Source organism: Aythya ferina (assembly GCF_964211825.1).
Source record: "Aythya ferina genome assembly, chromosome: 20".
Taxonomy (NCBI): Eukaryota; Metazoa; Chordata; class Aves; order Anseriformes; family Anatidae; genus Aythya; species Aythya ferina.
Window position 1 is genome coordinate 2,654,005 of NC_140318.1, and position 16,820 is coordinate 2,670,824.

A 16,820-nucleotide genomic window follows, 5' to 3' on the forward strand; every position below is an offset into this window, starting at 1 on the left:
TATCCCCACTTAATTAGCGATCTTCTAGCAAATGACTGCGCCTTTCTGTTTTCACGGGGCGCCAGCACTACGGAGCTGCTTCAGATTGGCATTTCCTTGCAAAGCTCACCTACACTTCATTACCAATGCTCAGCCTTCATTCCATACACCCAGTTTTAAAAATCCTGCTCACTTCTGTCTGCAGGCATGCGGGACGCCAGCCCACAACAAGCCTCTCTCTTTCAGGACTACTACGTGGTGATACTGTGCCCCACGGAGATGGATATCCAGGTGCGGAGGGTCCTGCAGATCCCGCTGTGGTCGCAGCGGGTCATCTACCTCCAGGGCTCTGCGCTGAAGGACCAGGACCTCATGAGAGCCAAGTGAGCAGCAGGACGGGGGGATTGCAGGCAGCCACTGGGGGGTACAGGGCTGGGGCCAAAACGCTGCTGCTGGGGATGCTCGGCTGCTGCCTGTGCTGCCCACTAATCCCTAAACATGAAATATTCCTCGGGGGGATGCAGGACGGCTGCAAGCACGGTGTAATTCAGCCACACGTGTCCCCAGCGCAGTGTCACTGGCTGGGTGACGATGGCCACGCTGACATCTCTGCGGGCGCCCCGGGTGGTGCCTGCAGGCTCCCGGCGTGGCCGGGCTGGGTGGTGCACGGGCGCTGCTCTCTGTTTGCAGGATGGACAACGGGGAAGCCTGCTTCATCCTCAGCAGCCGGAACGAGGTGGACCGCACGGCGGCGGTAAGCTGCTTTGTGGTTTGTCCTAGCCATGGAAGAGTTGGGGGAAATAAGCAGCCAGGAGCTAGCCCGTGCTTTGCTCTTCTATTAGGACCACCAGACCATCCTGAGAGCCTGGGCTGTGAAAGATTTTGCTCCAAACTGCCCTCTCTATGTTCAGATCTTAAAGCCGGAGAACAAGTTTCATGTAAAGTTTGCCGGTGAGTCTGCGGGGCTGTCCTCCACAAGCTGGATCTTTTTGGGAGCAGTTGATGTTTCCAGGGGTGATCCCATGTCTTCAGAGCCCATGAGGGGTGGGTTTGCAGATCAGGGGTTCAGAGTAGAGGAGGGAGGGAGGTGTATGTAGGGAGGGCCGTGGGTCCCCATCCTGTCTTGGAGGGCCAGCATGTTCCCCTGTCCCCCTCCACCACCACAGTGTGCTCTCCAGACCCCGACACCTCTCTGCCCTCCTTGACATGTCCCAGGGCAGCACGAGCTGCTTGGGTTTGCCACCCCAAAATCTCCAGGCAACACAAGCAGAGGCACCCGGTGCCCTAGCCCTAACCCCCTAACCCTAACCCTCTAACCCTAGCCCTAACCCTCGCCCTACCCCTTCCCATACCCCTACCCCTACCCCTAAACTCTTCTTCCTTGTAGATCACGTTGTCTGCGAGGAGGAGTGCAAGTACGCCATGCTGGCTCTCAACTGTGTCTGCCCCGCCACCTCCACGCTCATCACGCTGCTGGTGCACACCTCCCGCGGCCAGTGAGTGCTGCCCACGTAGGGTGGGGGAACTGGGCACCCATGGCACAGGCAGCACCCTGTCTGCACCCCCGGTGCTCCTGTCCTGGCAAAACACCACCTGAGTTGCAGCCCGGAGTCTTTTCCTTCCAGCCAGCAATTACTGGTGGGAGGTACTGGGGGCACTGCCTTTGGTGGCAGCCCGGGGCACACAGCCTGGTTGTTCCTGTGCACATTGCCTTGCTGGAGGCCAGGAATAAAACATCTTGTTTGTACCGAGCTGCTCCCGCTGGCAGGAAGCTTGATTTACCAACCGCGAGGCTGGAGCCTGCGGGTTGTTCTGTGGGACTGCACAAAGTGCAGCTGGAAGCAGCTAGGTGGGCCCTGGCGCGGGCCCCTTGCCCCTTAGCAGAGCCAGGACTTGCTGTGCTTTGTTAAAGTGAAATCAAAGCGTTCCAAAACATCCTTCCCAGAGCTTCTCGCCCCATGCTCTGAGCTGTTTGCCAACACTGGCTCTCAGCCCTGCCTCCGCCGCTCCCCTGGGAGCCCTCATTAAATAAAAAGGCACTTAAAGTCGGAAATCTAAATGAGCTCAGCCTCGGCCTGGAAGCGCTGACAGCTCATCGCCGCCACCTCCCCGCTGTTGGACCGGGTGGCAGCCTCAGCACCCCTGGGTGCTCTGGCTGTGGCCCTGTCCCGGCACACGGCTCTGTGCTTGCAGGGAGGGCCAGGAGTCCCCAGAGCAGTGGCAGAGGATGTACGGGCGCTGCTCAGGCAATGAGGTCTACCACATCCGCATGGGCGACAGCAAGTTCTTCATGGAGTACGAGGGGAAGAGCTTCACCTACGCCGCCTTCCACGCACACAAGAAGTGAGGACCAGGGGGCAGCGGGCAGAGCTGGGGTCAGGGACAAGGTGCTGGGAGCAGCACTGGGGCTGGAGGGTGCTTTGAGGTCCCTTCTGCAGGGACGAGGCCCTTTGAAGGGATGTTTCTCTGGCTTTGAACGCCCGCACCACGCTCCCATCGCAGGTACGGTGTCTGCCTGATCGGCATCCGGAGGGAGGAGAACAAGAGCATCCTGCTGAACCCCGGCCCGCGGCACATCATGGCCGCGTCCGACACCTGCTTCTACATCAACATCACCAAGGAGGAGAACTCTGCCTTCATCTTCAAGCAGGAGGAGAAGCAGAAGAAGAAGGGCTTTGCGGGCAGGGGCACCTACGACGGCCCGTCCCGCCTGCCCGTGCACAGCATCATCGCCAGCATGGGTGAGTCCACGGGGCCCCCTTCTCCACCCCCTCCCAGATCACCCCATCAGCAAAACACACACAGGTCCCTGCTCCTCGTGTCCTGGGTGCTCTCAGCAAGCCCAAAAGTCACCATTAGAGCTCGTGATATCCATTCCCATTAAGGATATTTGCAGAAATCCCCCGCGTCCTGGCTGGAAGAATGAATGCTGTTGGCCTCCTCCTAAATCATGTTTATGATTCACAACCAGCGTGGTTTGCTCTGCAGCGAGTGGTGCAGTTTCCCAAATAAAAAACGCCATGAGTCATTGCTCCCAGCCTGCAGCTGGGAAGACCAAGTTGTGGGGTTGTCCGGAGAGGCTGCGCTGCAGTAGCACATTGTACTTCAGGCAAATAATTCATGCATTTATATTCATGAGCAGCAATTTGCATGATTATCCCACAGCAAGCCGCAGAGCACTTTGCTGAGCAGCGCTCGTCAATGTTCTCATTAGGTGGCTTGTTTGGCTTGTTCGCAGAGGGACTTTTTCAGAAAGTGCAATGAGAGAGAAATTGCCCAAGGGCGAGCGGGTCCAGCCCCACGGCTGCGGGGGGAGGAGGGCACCCAGCCCCGTGCTTGGCTTGCTGTGGAGCTCCCGGCTTTCACACCCATCTGAAAGTAACTATTTGGTGAAGATTTAGAAGACAGCCTTGGCTGGGGTTTCCAACTGAGGCCAAAACCTTGATGGCTGTGATTAATACTCCATAAATACGTCTGGTTTTTAGGAGGTGCTGGAGCATGGGGTCATCCAGCTTCTCTGGTCCATGTTGAAGGTCTTGGGCGGGTGCGGTGCGTGGTCCCCCCAGGGCTGACGGGCTGCATGCTGTGCTGTCTCAGCTCCCTTCCCCTCCTCATAGAGCGCGCTGTGCTTCCCTCCCCGCCGCGTCCAGGTACAGTGGCCATGGACCTGCAGAACACCGAGTGCCGCCCCGCCAACAGCAGCAAGCTGGCGCTGCCGGCGGAGAACGGCTCAGGCACCCGGCGGCCCAGCATCGCGCCCGTCCTCGAGCTGGCCGACACCTCGTCCCTGCTGCCCTGCGACCTGCTCAGCGACCAGTCGGAGGACGAGATGACGCAGTCGGACGAGGAGGGCTCGGCGGTGGTGGAGTGAGTTGCCCGCGTTCGGTCGCGCCGTCCCTCATTGCAGAGAGGCACGGACGCTTTTTAATTCGTGCCCATCTTTAAGTGAAAATTGCTGCTTCTGGTTAATCAGAAATGCACATTACGATTTCTTAAGAGCTGTTAACCAAAACCAAAGCTAAAGCTGGGCCTTGAGGTCCTTGCTTCCTTGTACGGCTTAGCGTCCCCCTCTTCTCCTGTAGTTCACTGTCCTGTCTCCCTTGAGCCAGGCTCCTACTTGCTGTGTTCTCTGCCAGTGCTGGGAACATTGCTTATTTGCAATCTCAGGACCCTTTGCATAACAAAAATCATTCCTAAGTACGTGTTTTTTTGGACATTTCTGATACAGGAGAGTTTTGCAAAACATTTGCCACTGATGTGTTCGAGTCCTGGGTCTGTGACTCTAAACGTTTTTCCAAAGGTCTGAGTGCTGTATACGCAGAAACTCTCCCCGTGTCCTTATAGTTCTGCAATTTCTGTTGCAGGTACGTGAAAGGCTACCCACCAAACTCCCCCTACATCGGGAGCTCGCCGACCCTGTGCCACCTTTTACCCGAGAAGGCCCCGTTCTGCTGCCTGAGGCTGGACAAGGTGAGCGGCAGCGCTGGGGCCGAGGCGGGTGACGGCCGGGGGCTGCCACGGGTCCCCGAGCTGCCTCCCCTCCCCGCAGGGCTGCAAGCACAACAGCTTCGAAGACGCCAAGGCCTATGGGTTTAAGAACAAGCTGATCATCGTGTCGGCAGAGACCGCCGGGAACGGGCTGTATAACTTCATCGTCCCCCTTCGTGCGTACTACCGGTCCCGCAAAGAGTTAAACCCGATTGTGTTGCTTCTGGACAACAAGCAAGTACTTCTCCGCAGATGCTTTCCATTGCACCGAGCCCTTCCCTGTATTACTGGGGGCATTTCACAGCATGTGGGGACAGAGCAGTGGGGCAGGGAAGGCAGCGGCACTGCCAGGGTGCCCCTTGGACAGTGGTGGGGACGCGGCTGTGTGCAGCTCCATGGAGCTGCTGACCCCTTTGCTTTCTGTTGCTCTCCCTGCAGGCCAGAGCACCACTTTCTGGAAGCCATCTGCTGTTTCCCCATGGTTTACTACATGGAAGGCACGATCGATAAGTAGGTGTTTCTGCCCGTGGCCGTTGTTAATTGCGTTGCTGTCTAACGGCACCGCGATTACCCAGTCCTGACACCCGCATGCCAGGGGGGGAGATGTCCCCCCAGCCCCTCACCCTCCCATCCCGTGGGTCGGCTGCCACAGAGCTGACCCCGCTGTGGGCTTTTTGGGTTGTGGAGTGAGGCTGGTAGCTGGGTGCTGGTGGCGAGGAGGCGGCTGGGTGCGCGTCGCAGCGCGCTGCCTCCCTGTGTCCTTCCCAAGGGCTGACCCCGCGCTCTTCTCTTTGGGGACTGCCCAGCCTGGACAGCTTGCTGCAGTGCGGCATCATCTACGCCGACAACCTGGTGGTGGTGGACAAGGAGAGCACGATGAGCGCGGAGGAGGACTACATGGCCGATGCCAAGACGATCGTCAACGTCCAGACCATGTTCAGGTGGGGTGGGCAGCCACGGCCAAGCCCAGGGGTTGCAGGTGCTGCAGGGAGAGGTCACAGCAGCACTGGGAAAATACAAATCTATCCCACTAGGTCTGATCTCAGGAGGGCACGGGGGAGGTTTGGGTTTTCCTTGGGCTGTGCACACACGCAGTCCCTCGCTTCTGAGGCGACCGCTGGACCACAGGTCTCTTCCCATCGCAGGCTCTTCCCCAGCCTCAGCATCATCACGGAGCTGACCCACCCGTCCAACATGAGGTTCATGCAGTTCAGAGCGAAGGACAGTTATTCCTTAGCCCTTTCCAAGCTAGAAAAGGTAAGGGAAAGCTTTTGCTTCCAGGGAAGGCAGTGCTGGGCGCAGTGACACTGAGCAGTGGCCTCTGGGCTCCTCCTTCAGCTCAGTGACTGTGCCGAGGGCTTCTGGCAAGGGGGAAATTCCCCTAAGCCGCACCCTGAGGCACCTGAAAGCACCACATCCAGCCTGTGTCCAAAAAAAACAAACCGTTGATGATGTCTCACACGTTTCCATGGAGAAAATCCCTCTTTCACCCAGCATGAGGGATGCTTCCCCGCCTCCCTGCTGGCAACCCCAGAGCCACTCATCTGGTGCCTTCCCATTCGCACCACACATGGGGGAGGCCGCGGGGTTTTGCTTTGCTTAATACCCCAGGAGGATGGGAATAAAATCCCACCAAGGGTGCTCCCCAGACCCTTTCTGCTTCCAGAAAGAGCGCGAGAACGGCTCCAACCTGGCCTTCATGTTCCGCCTGCCCTTTGCAGCCGGCCGGGTCTTCAGCATCAGCATGCTGGACACGCTGCTCTACCAGGTGAGCGCCGCGGGAGCTCGGCGGCGGGGGACAGCGCGTCCCTCAAAGTGCCCCTGCAAACCTTTTCCCCGTCTTCCTGCCCAAATGTCTCCCTGCAGTCGTTCGTGAAGGACTACATGATCACCATCACCAGGCTGCTGCTGGGCCTCGACACCACGCCGGGCTCCGGATACCTCTGCGCGGTAGGCACCAAGGCTGTGTGTGTGGGCATGTGGGGGGTCCCCTTGTGGGGGAGCAGGGAGAGAGGCAAAATTGAGCAGAATGGGGCAGAATGGGGCAGCTCATCACTCCTGGCATCATGTGTGGGCAATCTCAGGGCTCCCAGAGCCCCAAAATCATACAACCAGAGGATCGTTTAGGTTGGAATAGACCCGTAAGAGCCCCAAGTCCAACCACCTCCTAACACGGCCATGTCCACCTCTGAGCCGTGTCCCAAGCCCCACAGCCGTACGTCCTCCTTTCGGACGGGAGCTGCCTCTGATGTTTTTGGGGCTTCCTTTCGGGTCTGGCTTCCTTCAGGGGAAGCCCAGAGGTGGCCCCAGGTGCTGATGGTGGTCGATGTTTGTGCTCTGCTGCTCAGATGAAGATCACGGAGGACGACCTGTGGATCCGGACGTACGGCCGCCTCTTCCAGAAGCTCTGCTCCTCCAGCGCGGAGATTCCCATCGGCATCTACCGCACGGAGTCACACATGTTCGCCACCTCCGAGGCAAGGGGCAGTGGACGCAGGAAGGGGCTGGGGGTGTTCCCGGCCCCATCCACAACTCGGGGGCATTTCCTGGCTCCTGGGGCCAGCTCGGTGCAAATGCTCATAGCTGGGAGAGAAGCATCTCAAAGAGGTGCCTGCAGGCGAGCAGGGATTGCTTTATCAGCAATCCAGCGTGTTATGTCATTAAATTCCCAGGGGCCAGGGGATGCTGCACAGCAGGGCTGCCCATTTCCTGTGCTGACCCATCTTTCCCCTCTTTTTTCCCCAATTGCAGCCCCATGACATCAGAGCGCAGGTGAGTACCATTTGCTCCCAGTCTTCGGGCACTAGGTCGGTGGTGGGGAATTCCCTTGGGATTATCAGCTCTGCCAGGCTCCCCACAACACGGGCACTGCTCCGTGGGCGGTTTTGGGGCTGGTTTGTGTGCACCTGGAGCCCTCCCTCGCTTTGAGCCCCTCCTGCAGCTCCGGCACGGCCCCGGCAGCCAGGAGGTGTAATTACGCAGCACGGGGAGCAGGAGCGAGCCTGGCCCCGCTGTGAATACCTTTGGTTTTGAGCTTTGTAGAAGCAGCTGCAGGGAGCTGAACGTTGACATTTAATTAAATGCGATCCTGTTCGTTCTTAGAGGTGCTTTAATCCACTTTATTCGAAAATTAGTGCTTACCAGCGGGGCTTTCTGTGTCAGACGTGGCAGTGCATCTGCTGCAAGATGTCAGAGAGGAAGACGAGGGCAATTCTGCCACTTGGGCAGCCAAGGGAGAATTGTGCTAGCAGATACCAGGGGCTCGTTATGCCTCATGGCCGATGGTGCTCTGGAGAGCTTACCCCAAACCTGCTGCCCAGGCAGCTTTAGCAGCACGGAGATGATGTGCTGGAGGAGCATGGAGGTGGGATCCCAGCCCACCGGAGATGTCCTACCCTGTCGGAGACAGGACTGGCTCTTTTTACATGGCCAGGGTGCTACAAAGCAGCCGTTCCCAAGGCAGGCTCCGTCCCGAGGACGGGTCCCGTGGTGCGGGGTGGGCCGGGAGGCAGCAGCCCCCACATGTGCCCCTGGGTGCTCCGTCACCCTGCTCCCCCCGTCACCTGCCGGGCTTCCAGTCACAGATCTCCATCAATGTTGAGGACTGCGAGGACACGAAGGACGTGAAGGAGCACTGGGGCATCAAGACGAGCCACCACAGGAACTCGTGCTCCAGCGACCAGTCCGAGCACCCGCTGCTGCGGCGCAAGAGCATGCAGTGGGCGCGCCGGCTGAGCAGGAAGGGCAACAAACACTCCAGCAAGACGGCCGAGTGGATCAGCCAGCAGCGCCTCAGCCTGTACCGGCGCTCGGAGAGGCAGGAGCTGTCGGAGCTCGTCAAAAACCGCATGAAGCACCTGGGCCTGCCCACCACCGGGTACGGTAAGTGCTGCTCGGTCGCGCTTCCCCGCAGCGGCGTGCCCCGTGGGCTCTGCAGGTAATCCAACGTGCCCAAGCCCTTTGGATGGGACTGGGGCCATCTCCATTTGCAGTCCCGTCCCTTGGGGTGGGCGAGCACGCAGTGACGCAGTGCTCCAGGCAGTGACCACCATTCCTGGGACAGTCCCAGTTGGGATCTGAGTCACTGGATGGATGGGGGGGCACCGGGCAGCCTGTAACGCAGAGCCCAGGTTGGCTCAGCGTTAGGCCTGGTAGAAATGGTGTTAAGGACACCAAACCCACTGCCCTCAGTTCAGCAAAACCCGAGGGTCCCACCCCGTAGCACTTCAGGGAGAGGCGACCCCCCCGTGGGCTGGTGCAAGGCCCCCGGTGTGGGTGTGAGCTCGGCCTCCTTCACCAAATATCCTCAGCGGGGGTTTCGGTAGCAGCAGGGCCGAAGGCTTTGCTTCATTGCGTGTGACCGCAGTGTGTGTCTGTCGCTGTGCGTGCGGCTTCGTGGTGTCGTCAGCACGCAGGGTCCCTCTGTGCAGCCGCCTTCCTCGTGGGGTCTGCTCCCCAGCACCGCTGCTGGAGCCTGTCTGCCTCCCCGGGAGGGGGGAAATCCCCGGCCCCCGGTCCCGACGAAGCCCTCACCCCGCAGCTTTCTTGGTTCGTTTCGTCCTCTCTTTTCCTTTGAGACCATCCTGTGCTGCTGCCTGTCTGCTCCATGCTGGACGAGCTTCCATCGCCACGGCCAGGCCCCCGCGCACGGCGCCGAGCCGGGGCCAAACCTTGGGGTTTTGCTGCTGGCTGATCCTCGCAGCCCGCAGGCCGTGAGGGTGGGGAGAGGCAACGTGAACGACTGCGGGGCTCTGCAGTGCTGGGTGCTGGGCACTGGGTGCTGGGCACTGGGTGCTGAGCGCTGGGTGCTGAGCGCTGGGTGCCTCCCCGCCCCGGGGGAGCAGTGGGGACAGGTGGGTGCAGCTCGCAGCGCAGCATTCGCCTCTTTTTGTCCCCAGCTGGTCCCCGAAAGCTCCCGCGGCTCATCCCGGGAGCCTCCCAGCTCCCTTCAGGGCTCTGCTTCAGGGCCTGCAGCACAGCTGATGGCACTCGCTGCCCGAAACGCTGCCCCGCAGCCCCGGCCCTGCAGAAAGCACGGCAGGGAAGGGCCGATGGTGGGGATGGAAAGCTCCCCGGCCGCCCCGGGACAGCGCAGGGACACGGCGTGTCGCCTGCCAGCCTGGACGCCGTGGCGTTTTGGAAGAACACCTTGCTGTGCCTGCTCTCCCCTGCCTTGGTCTTTTTGCTCATTTAATTGCTGAAGTGCAGGAGCTCGTCTCTAATATTTGCCGAATCATGGCTTGCTGACCTCTCTCTCTCTCTCTGTTTATGTCTGTGCCTTTCCCTGTATGTTCTGTAGAGGATGTAGCAAATTTAACAGCCAGTGATGTGATGAATCGGGTAAACCTGGGATATTTGCAAGGTAATGCTCTTTCCCTGGGAGTCACGCGTGACTCACGGCGTACAGCGTCCAACAAGATCATGCCAGCTAAGCCCAATCCACACCCTTGCCGTTTTTCACCTTAGATATTCGAGCCTTTCACACACTCAGTTGTTGGGTGGAGGTGGAAAACCAGAGACCGTCCTGCAGCTTGCGGGGTGGACGCAAGGCTCTGTGCAGTCAGGAGACAAACAGCACAACTTCCCTAGCCCAATTCATGCAAGGAACCACAGCCCGCTGCTGTCTCTAACAGCCACCTCCTCGCAGTGCTCTGCGAGTTGGTGTTGATCAGTAAAACCAGAGACAATTCTAGGAGGGGATTTTGGGATCCTGGTGGGCAAACCAGCGCCACGCGCGCTGGGGATGGAGGGGGATGGCAGAGTGTGGCCGCTCGCCTCCGTGCTGCCTACATCTCACTGCGAGCTCCATGGCTCTGTAGGGTTTGGAAAGCCCTGCTTCATCCCAGGTTTGTGTTTGGGAGAACGCCAAGTTTGGCAGCCCGTAGGTCCCAGCAGTTGCCCCGGGCTCAGCTCGGGGCTGGGAGGGAAGGGTCGTGGGGCAGCCGTGTGGTCCCAGCCCTGCCGCGGGCGGCTCGGCGCTGCGGGGCTCGTGCTCGGCACACGGCTTCACACAGCGGGGCTCAGGAGAGCCTAGAGGTCAGCCACAGCCCAATTGATCCATGTTTTAGGCTTCGCTAGCCCATGCTTAAGGTGAAAAGTTGGCATTTTCCTATCAACCGTGTCCATCACCAGAGAACCAGCCCAGCCGTGGCTCATGGAAGCCCCGCGCCAACTCGGTATATTGCCAGCTGCTCTGCGGAGCTCAGACCTCGCTGCTTTTTCCCCCCTCCCTCGGCAGCGTTTTGGCTCCGTGAGCCACGCTGCGGGGTCCTGGCACTGGGAGCCCCACCCGGGAGCCACCCCCACCAGCACCCGTCTGCAGCGGGCGCGTCGCTAGAGTGGGAGCAGGAGCTGCAGACCCCCCCCCCTCCCCAAAATCCTACCTGAGGGTGCCGATGGGCTGAGCCCTGCCTGGGTGCAGGGGACACTGTGGCAATATACGTGGTGGGTTTGGCAGCGCTGCATGGGGGTGGGGGGGGGGGGCAGGAAAAGGTGCTTCCATGGTGCAGGAGAACCTGCGGTGCCCTGGGGACCCCCGTCACGGCGCACCCCGCGGGTCCCGCGCTCTGTGTGCGCCCCAGCGTCGCCATTCCCCATCCCTGCCTCGCTGTAAGGCTGAGCACTGGGACGGCCGAGGGCTCTCAGCGCTGGTGGGACCGGTGAGAGCAGCAAAAGTGGCCCCTGGGGAGGGGGTGAGCAGCAAAAAACAGAAGGGGGGGGTCCATGAAGGGGAACCCTTCCCATTTCCCCTGCCCGCCCCGTGCTGGAGGTTTCAGCCTGGGCTCAATCTGCTCCTTGCCCACCGTGCACCACCAAGCAGGTGCCCCGTGGAGCTCGATGTGTCCCATTGCCCCCCCAGTGCTGCTCAGGGAGGGGGGGGTCATGCAGAGCCACCCGTGCCGGCATCCCGGTGAGCAGCCTTGCAGCGAGCCCGTGTCCCGCCGCGCTCATCCCGCCTCCCCAGCACCCGTCTGTCCCCTGCCATCCCCTTCGTCCTGTCCATCGCACGCCCTCGCTGTGCTCCCGCTGCTACTTGTGTCCCCTGCCCCTCCCTGGTGCCTGCTCCCCCCCCTCCCCATGATCTTGTTTGGTAGTGAAGGGCCCCGCGTGCTCGGGCTGGCGTCGCGGCGGCTCCGTGCCTTAGGGCTGTCCCCAAAGGAGGGGACACACGGCGGCCGTGTCCCCCGGGCAGGAGCAGGGAGCGATGGCTGAGCTTAGTGCTGTTGCTGGAGGGTGACAAATTCAGCAGTTCAGCGAGGGAAGGAGGTGGCAAACCGTTGTCGTGGCCCTGGGGTGGGGTGGGGGGTGCTTGGAGGTGACCCCCGTGGGCAGGTGCTTGGAGGCATCGCGCTGTACCTAACGCGGCAGAACTAACGTCTTTCCTTTCTTTGCACTAAAACAAGGTAAGACACCTTTATTTATTTCTCCTGGGGCGGGATTTTTAAGTGAAGAGTCTGCGAGTCCCCTGGCTGGGGAGTGGCTGTGGGGCACGGGAGGAGGTGGTGGCAGTGCTCCCGGTGCTCGCCCTGCTGCGGTGGCACGGCCCTGCAAAGGGACCGGCGTGCTGTCCTGGGGACTGGCTGCGACCCCGCTGAGCTGGGGATGCTGCAGGGGGCTGTGGGGGCTGCCAGATTGTTCTCTGGGTGTCCATTGGGATGTCCATTGGGGCATCCATTGGGACATCTATTGGGGCGTCCACTGAAGCATCCATTGGGGCATCCATCGGGGTGCCCGTTGGCACATCCACCAGGGCACGGTGCCGGCCCCGCTCACCCTCACCATCCCCTTCCCTCTCCTGGCAGACGAGATGAACGACCACCAGAACACCTTGTCCTACGTCCTGATCAATCCGCCCCCGGACACGCGGCTGGAGCTCAACGACATCGTGTAGGTACCCCCCACCGACCCCAGTCCAACCCCAAACTGGGGTCTCCATGCGCGGGGCTGGGGTGCAGCCCTGCAGCGTGCCCGGTTTCTGCCCCGCAGGTACCTGATCCGCTCGGACCCGCTGGCGCACGTGGCCAACGATGGGCACAGCCGCAAGAGCAGCTGCAGCAACAAGCTGGGCCCCTGCAACCCCGAGACGCGGGACGAGACCCAGCTCTGAGCACACCCCCGGGGCCGGGGGCGAAGGGAAAGGAAGAGAAGGGAAGGAAAGAAGGAAGGAAGGAAGGAAGGCTGCTGCCCCGTGCTGGGGCCAGGCGATGCCCAGCCTGGCTGTGAAATGCCCTGGAGGGACGGGACAGACAGACAGCCGGCAGTCACCCACGTGGGTGTTTTTAACATTTTCTATGAATACCGCAACTAGTGAGAACGTCTTCGCTGGTGCTGGCGGGATGTGTCCGAAACTACAACTGAGGCTGCTCAGCAGGAGGATGCAGGTCGTTTGCAATTTCTGGGGCACCGCTGATACAAGAGAAGCCACGCTGCTGTGCTCATCCTGCTCCTCTTTTGCCTGACATCCCCGAGGGATACCCAAAATGTGGCTCTTTCACCCCAGTTTTCCCCGTCAGCTTGCTGGGTGCTGCCGGGAGCTGCGCGGAGGCACTGGGGAGGACGGGGCAGGACGGTGCAGCCCCCTGCAGCGCCCTGGCGGCACCTCCAGAAATCAAACCACACCAAAAAGACAAAAACAGACCCAAAGCCATGCCAGACGTCTGCCACGGGCCTTGTCGCATGTGCCCAGGCGTAGCCAAACCCTGGCTCCAGCAGCTGCCACGCCGGGTGTCGTGGTGGCTCTGGGCAGGGCGCACAGGGACGCGGCGCTGGCATCGGCCACCGCTCCTGGGGCTCAGCACCAAAGGCACCGAGGGCAGGGACGTGTCCCCATGCTGCCCCTTCCCCTCGCCCCCTTCCCAGCTCCTCGCAGTGCTGTTTGGACCCAGCCCAGACCCCGTGTGCCAGCGGCTCCTGCCCGTGGTGGCGGTGCGTGGACGCACAGCCCGGCCTCACCGCCCGCCCTGGCTGAGCAGCACAGACCTCTGCAGCAGAACAGGAGATGTATTTTCCATCTATTTTTGCACACTTTACAATGTTGACGTGTAAAGTTTTTCTTTGACTGCCAAGTAAATAACCGAGTTGGTAACTTTATATACTTCTACATTCATATGTTAAAACTTAAATGTGATTTTTATTTTGTTTTATTTTATTTTTTTTGGCTGAGAAGCCTGTAAAGCACAATGTGGCCGTGCCATCCCGGCAGCACCCCAGACGCTGCCAGGCAGGTGGGATTTTTCTGTTACCATCTGCCAGTCCTTCTCCATGACACACAATCAAAGTTGTTTACAAAAACCTGTTTAAAAACTGCGGCACCTCACCAAGTGGGTTGAGACAGGACAGACCTTTGTGGTACCTGAAGCAGGAGGAAAAGTCCAGTCCCATGGAAGCTCTTGGAGGCCTTTGGGAGGAAAAAAAGGCCAGCTGGTAGTCTGTACAGCTTCTGCAGGCTGATGGTTGGACGGGCTCTGGGCTTGGTCTTTTTGTAATCCTAATTTTTTGCTGGTTTGCTGACCAGGAGACCCTGCACGACCTGCAGCCAGGCAGTCCTGCCCCTTCCCCTGCGCTTAGACGTGGGCACAGACAGAACCATTTCTGATGCTTTTTACATTTTTTTGTTTGTTCATTTGTTTTTAACTATTTTTGATCTTGTTGGCTCCGGCAGACACGTTTTATTTATTTGCATTTGTACCTTGTCATGCCAAAAAAATCTGAAAAGTTTTGGCAGGCTGAAGGGGGAGAGCAGCTGGGGGGACAGCAGCACGAGGGGGCTGCACCACGCGAGCCTCGCGATGCTCTGCTACCACCACTCCACGTGCTAGTGTGGTTGGGTGAGCCTGGGGAAGAGCCCGGAGAGTTTCCAGCCCTGCTTAGCCATGGGGACAGCGGCGCAAAGCAGAGCTCCAGAACCAAAACACGGCATGGGCGATGTGATGCTCCACGTGCTGGCCCCCTCAAAGGGCCCGTCCCGGCCCCACTGCGGTGTGTGCAGGGCCAAACGTCCCCGGTCAGCTCAGCAGAGCTGCGTGGGGCACCCACAGCCCCATGGCCCCAGGCTCAGCCACATCAACCCTCCTTAAACCCTCCTAGCACGGCGGGGGAGGCTGCAGGGGCTTCGTGAGCGTGCCGAGACAGCCGCCCTCGCTGTGCCTGTGCGCCGCCGATGATGCTTCTGTTTAATGTATAAATACGTGTATTTAATGAGAAAAAGCTGCGTGTATAAATCCTACTCATTTTGCATACATTATTTCTATGGTGTAAATTTATAGCTGACATTCTAATGGGATGTTTAAAAAAAAAAAATCCTGTAGATACTTACCTGTGGTCGATGCAAGTCTGAGAACAAATGTTTAATTTTTTTCTAATTCTTTAGACTCGGTTACAATACTAATGTAAAAACAAGAATATTTATTTTTGTAACGGTCCTGGAAACACTGATGCATCAAAACGAGTTGTTTCTGCTTATAAAAGGGCTGTCGTAGAGGGGCAAGCACTGATGAATTCCCACCCTTCAGTGGGGTTTGTGTGCTCTGGTGCTGCACAAGAAGCACTAAGGAGGTAGGGTGCATGGTGTGATGGCATGCCAGTTTTGCTTAAACCCAGTGGCTAAGCCATAACTCACCACAATACAGATATATATATATACATTATATATATATATGTCTAAATCAGGAGGATATTCTCATTTTTTTCCAGTTTACCTCGTGAAAAAATGGGTTAACTATTGATGATGTTCCGAGGGATCAGCCTGGGAACAGCTCAGCCCAGTCCCTGCAGGTTGTCACAGGTGGCACAGCTTTGGAGAAAGACCAGCTGGAAATGATAACCAAACGCAGAGCACACGCTGTGGTTGGCTGCAGATGTGGGGCTTTACCCCACCTGGGGTGTCAGAAAGCAATCCTAAATCCTGGGGCCACCTGGGGTCCCACGAGAGCTGCAGGCACCCCCAAGGCAGCTCGTCCCTGCTGCAGCTTCTGTGGGAGAGGAAATGCCCTGTTATTGCTCCCAGTGCTAGGGAAAAAACTTAGAAAAATGAAACTTTCTGAAGGAAATATTTGTGCTTTGATGCAGACACAAAAAGGCCCTGGGGAGACAGGACTAGGCAGGAGCCGGGTGGGTGCGATATTTTGGGTTTACTGGCAAATGACCCCGTTGCATGTTACACGTCCACTAACAGCTTCATCCTCCAAATATGGACTAAATCCATATATCATGCATTAAAGCAAAACCAAGTATTCAAACAACTGTTAGGATATATTTATCTCCCGTTAACCCCCCTTTTTTACTTCAGCCTATCTAAACACGTTTTCATTTCCCGAGTGAGGGACCTGTCATCTCTCAAGGTCAGCTCGTGCATGGGTTTTTATCAGCCATGGCAGATAAAAATCACCTCTTTCCCTCTCTGAGACCTAATTTTGTGACATGTTCTTCTGGGATGCACTGTAGACAGCCAACTGGAGATGTTTTTGTACAATTATTGTGAAGATGCTTCACATTTCTGTAAAGACAAATTGAAATAAAAGAGCTGCATGCAGCAACAATGGAAACTGCTGTCCTGGCTGGTGGCTTTGGATTTATTTTTGTAAGACATTCTAGAAAAATACTGCAAAAATTACAATATATTTATTTACCGCTGTAGAGAAGGACACAATATGGAAGATAATTTGAGGATTAACAAACACATATGAAGGAGAAATTCGGCGACACCATCAAATCACTGTTGTAAGCTCTTCCTCACCAAGGAGGAGAGCAGGACTGCAGCTCCCTGTTAAAATTACATCTTAATTGGTGACATTGGCTTCCAGTACAGCTGCACTGCGATGGTTACAACCAGCAGAGGAGCCGGTGCCTGGAGTTGTTTCCACCAGCACCAAAGCAGCCCAGGCTGCTCTGGAAACCCAGTGAGCAATCCCATGGGGGTGGCGTCCAGGTGGTGCCCGCTTTGCTCCCCCGTTGTCCCAGCTGGGAAGCAACAGCAGGCAGGCAGAGCTGCATTTTGAAGGACTCCAGATCATGCAGAAGCTTCAAACTTCATTGCTTCTGCCCTTTCCAGCAGGGGGTGGGAGCTCTCCTGAGCACCGCGCTCCTCAGCCTGCCCGGAGCTCTCGTCTCAGCAATTCCTCGTCTCGCTTCACGTCCCACAGCAACAGGCACAGGAGGAGAAGAGGAGGAAACAATACTGCCAAGTTAACCAACATTAATTTTAAAACTTTGCCATAGTTGAGAAAAACTAGTTTGACACTGAAAACTTTCAGACAAGAAAGATCTAGAGTGCTAAAATAGACATCAGAAAGAAAAAATAATGGTATGTTATCGAGAAGCAAAAAGCAAACTAAAACCATGAAAGATTTTTCACT

General features: G+C 58.0%; 1 protein-coding gene across 10 annotated transcripts in view; it reads left to right on the plus strand.

Moving 5' to 3' along the window:
• The window catches only part of KCNT1 (potassium sodium-activated channel subfamily T member 1), a 69,785-nt gene extending 53,775 nt beyond the window's left edge, over positions 1-16,010 (plus strand). For 4 of the 10 annotated variants that reach the window (XM_084493618.1, XM_084493626.1, XM_084493624.1 and 1 more), the window contains 20 exons: positions 226-362; positions 670-733; positions 822-930; positions 1,367-1,475; positions 2,173-2,322; positions 2,482-2,720; positions 3,630-3,846; positions 4,344-4,449; positions 4,529-4,701; positions 4,906-4,977; positions 5,274-5,408; positions 5,613-5,724; positions 6,134-6,235; positions 6,334-6,417; positions 6,816-6,944; positions 7,219-7,239; positions 8,046-8,349; positions 9,767-9,829; positions 12,270-12,354; positions 12,454-16,010. In XM_084493618.1, coding sequence (XP_084349744.1) covers positions 226-362; positions 670-733; positions 822-930; positions 1,367-1,475; positions 2,173-2,322; positions 2,482-2,720; positions 3,630-3,846; positions 4,344-4,449; positions 4,529-4,701; positions 4,906-4,977; positions 5,274-5,408; positions 5,613-5,724; positions 6,134-6,235; positions 6,334-6,417; positions 6,816-6,944; positions 7,219-7,239; positions 8,046-8,349; positions 9,767-9,829; positions 12,270-12,354; positions 12,454-12,574 — 2,532 coding nt within the window. In that variant the 3' untranslated portion in view covers positions 12,575-16,010. Of the gene's footprint in view, positions 1-225; positions 363-669; positions 734-821; positions 931-1,366; positions 1,476-2,172; positions 2,323-2,481; positions 2,721-3,629; positions 3,847-4,343; positions 4,450-4,528; positions 4,702-4,905; positions 4,978-5,273; positions 5,409-5,612; positions 5,725-6,133; positions 6,236-6,333; positions 6,418-6,815; positions 6,945-7,218; positions 7,240-8,045; positions 8,350-9,766; positions 11,871-12,269; positions 12,355-12,453 lie in introns of all 10 variants that reach the window. The other 6 variants (XM_084493623.1, XM_084493619.1, XR_014684918.1 and 3 more) reach the window with 5 other exon arrangements.
• Positions 16,011-16,820: the final 810 nt, after the last annotated feature.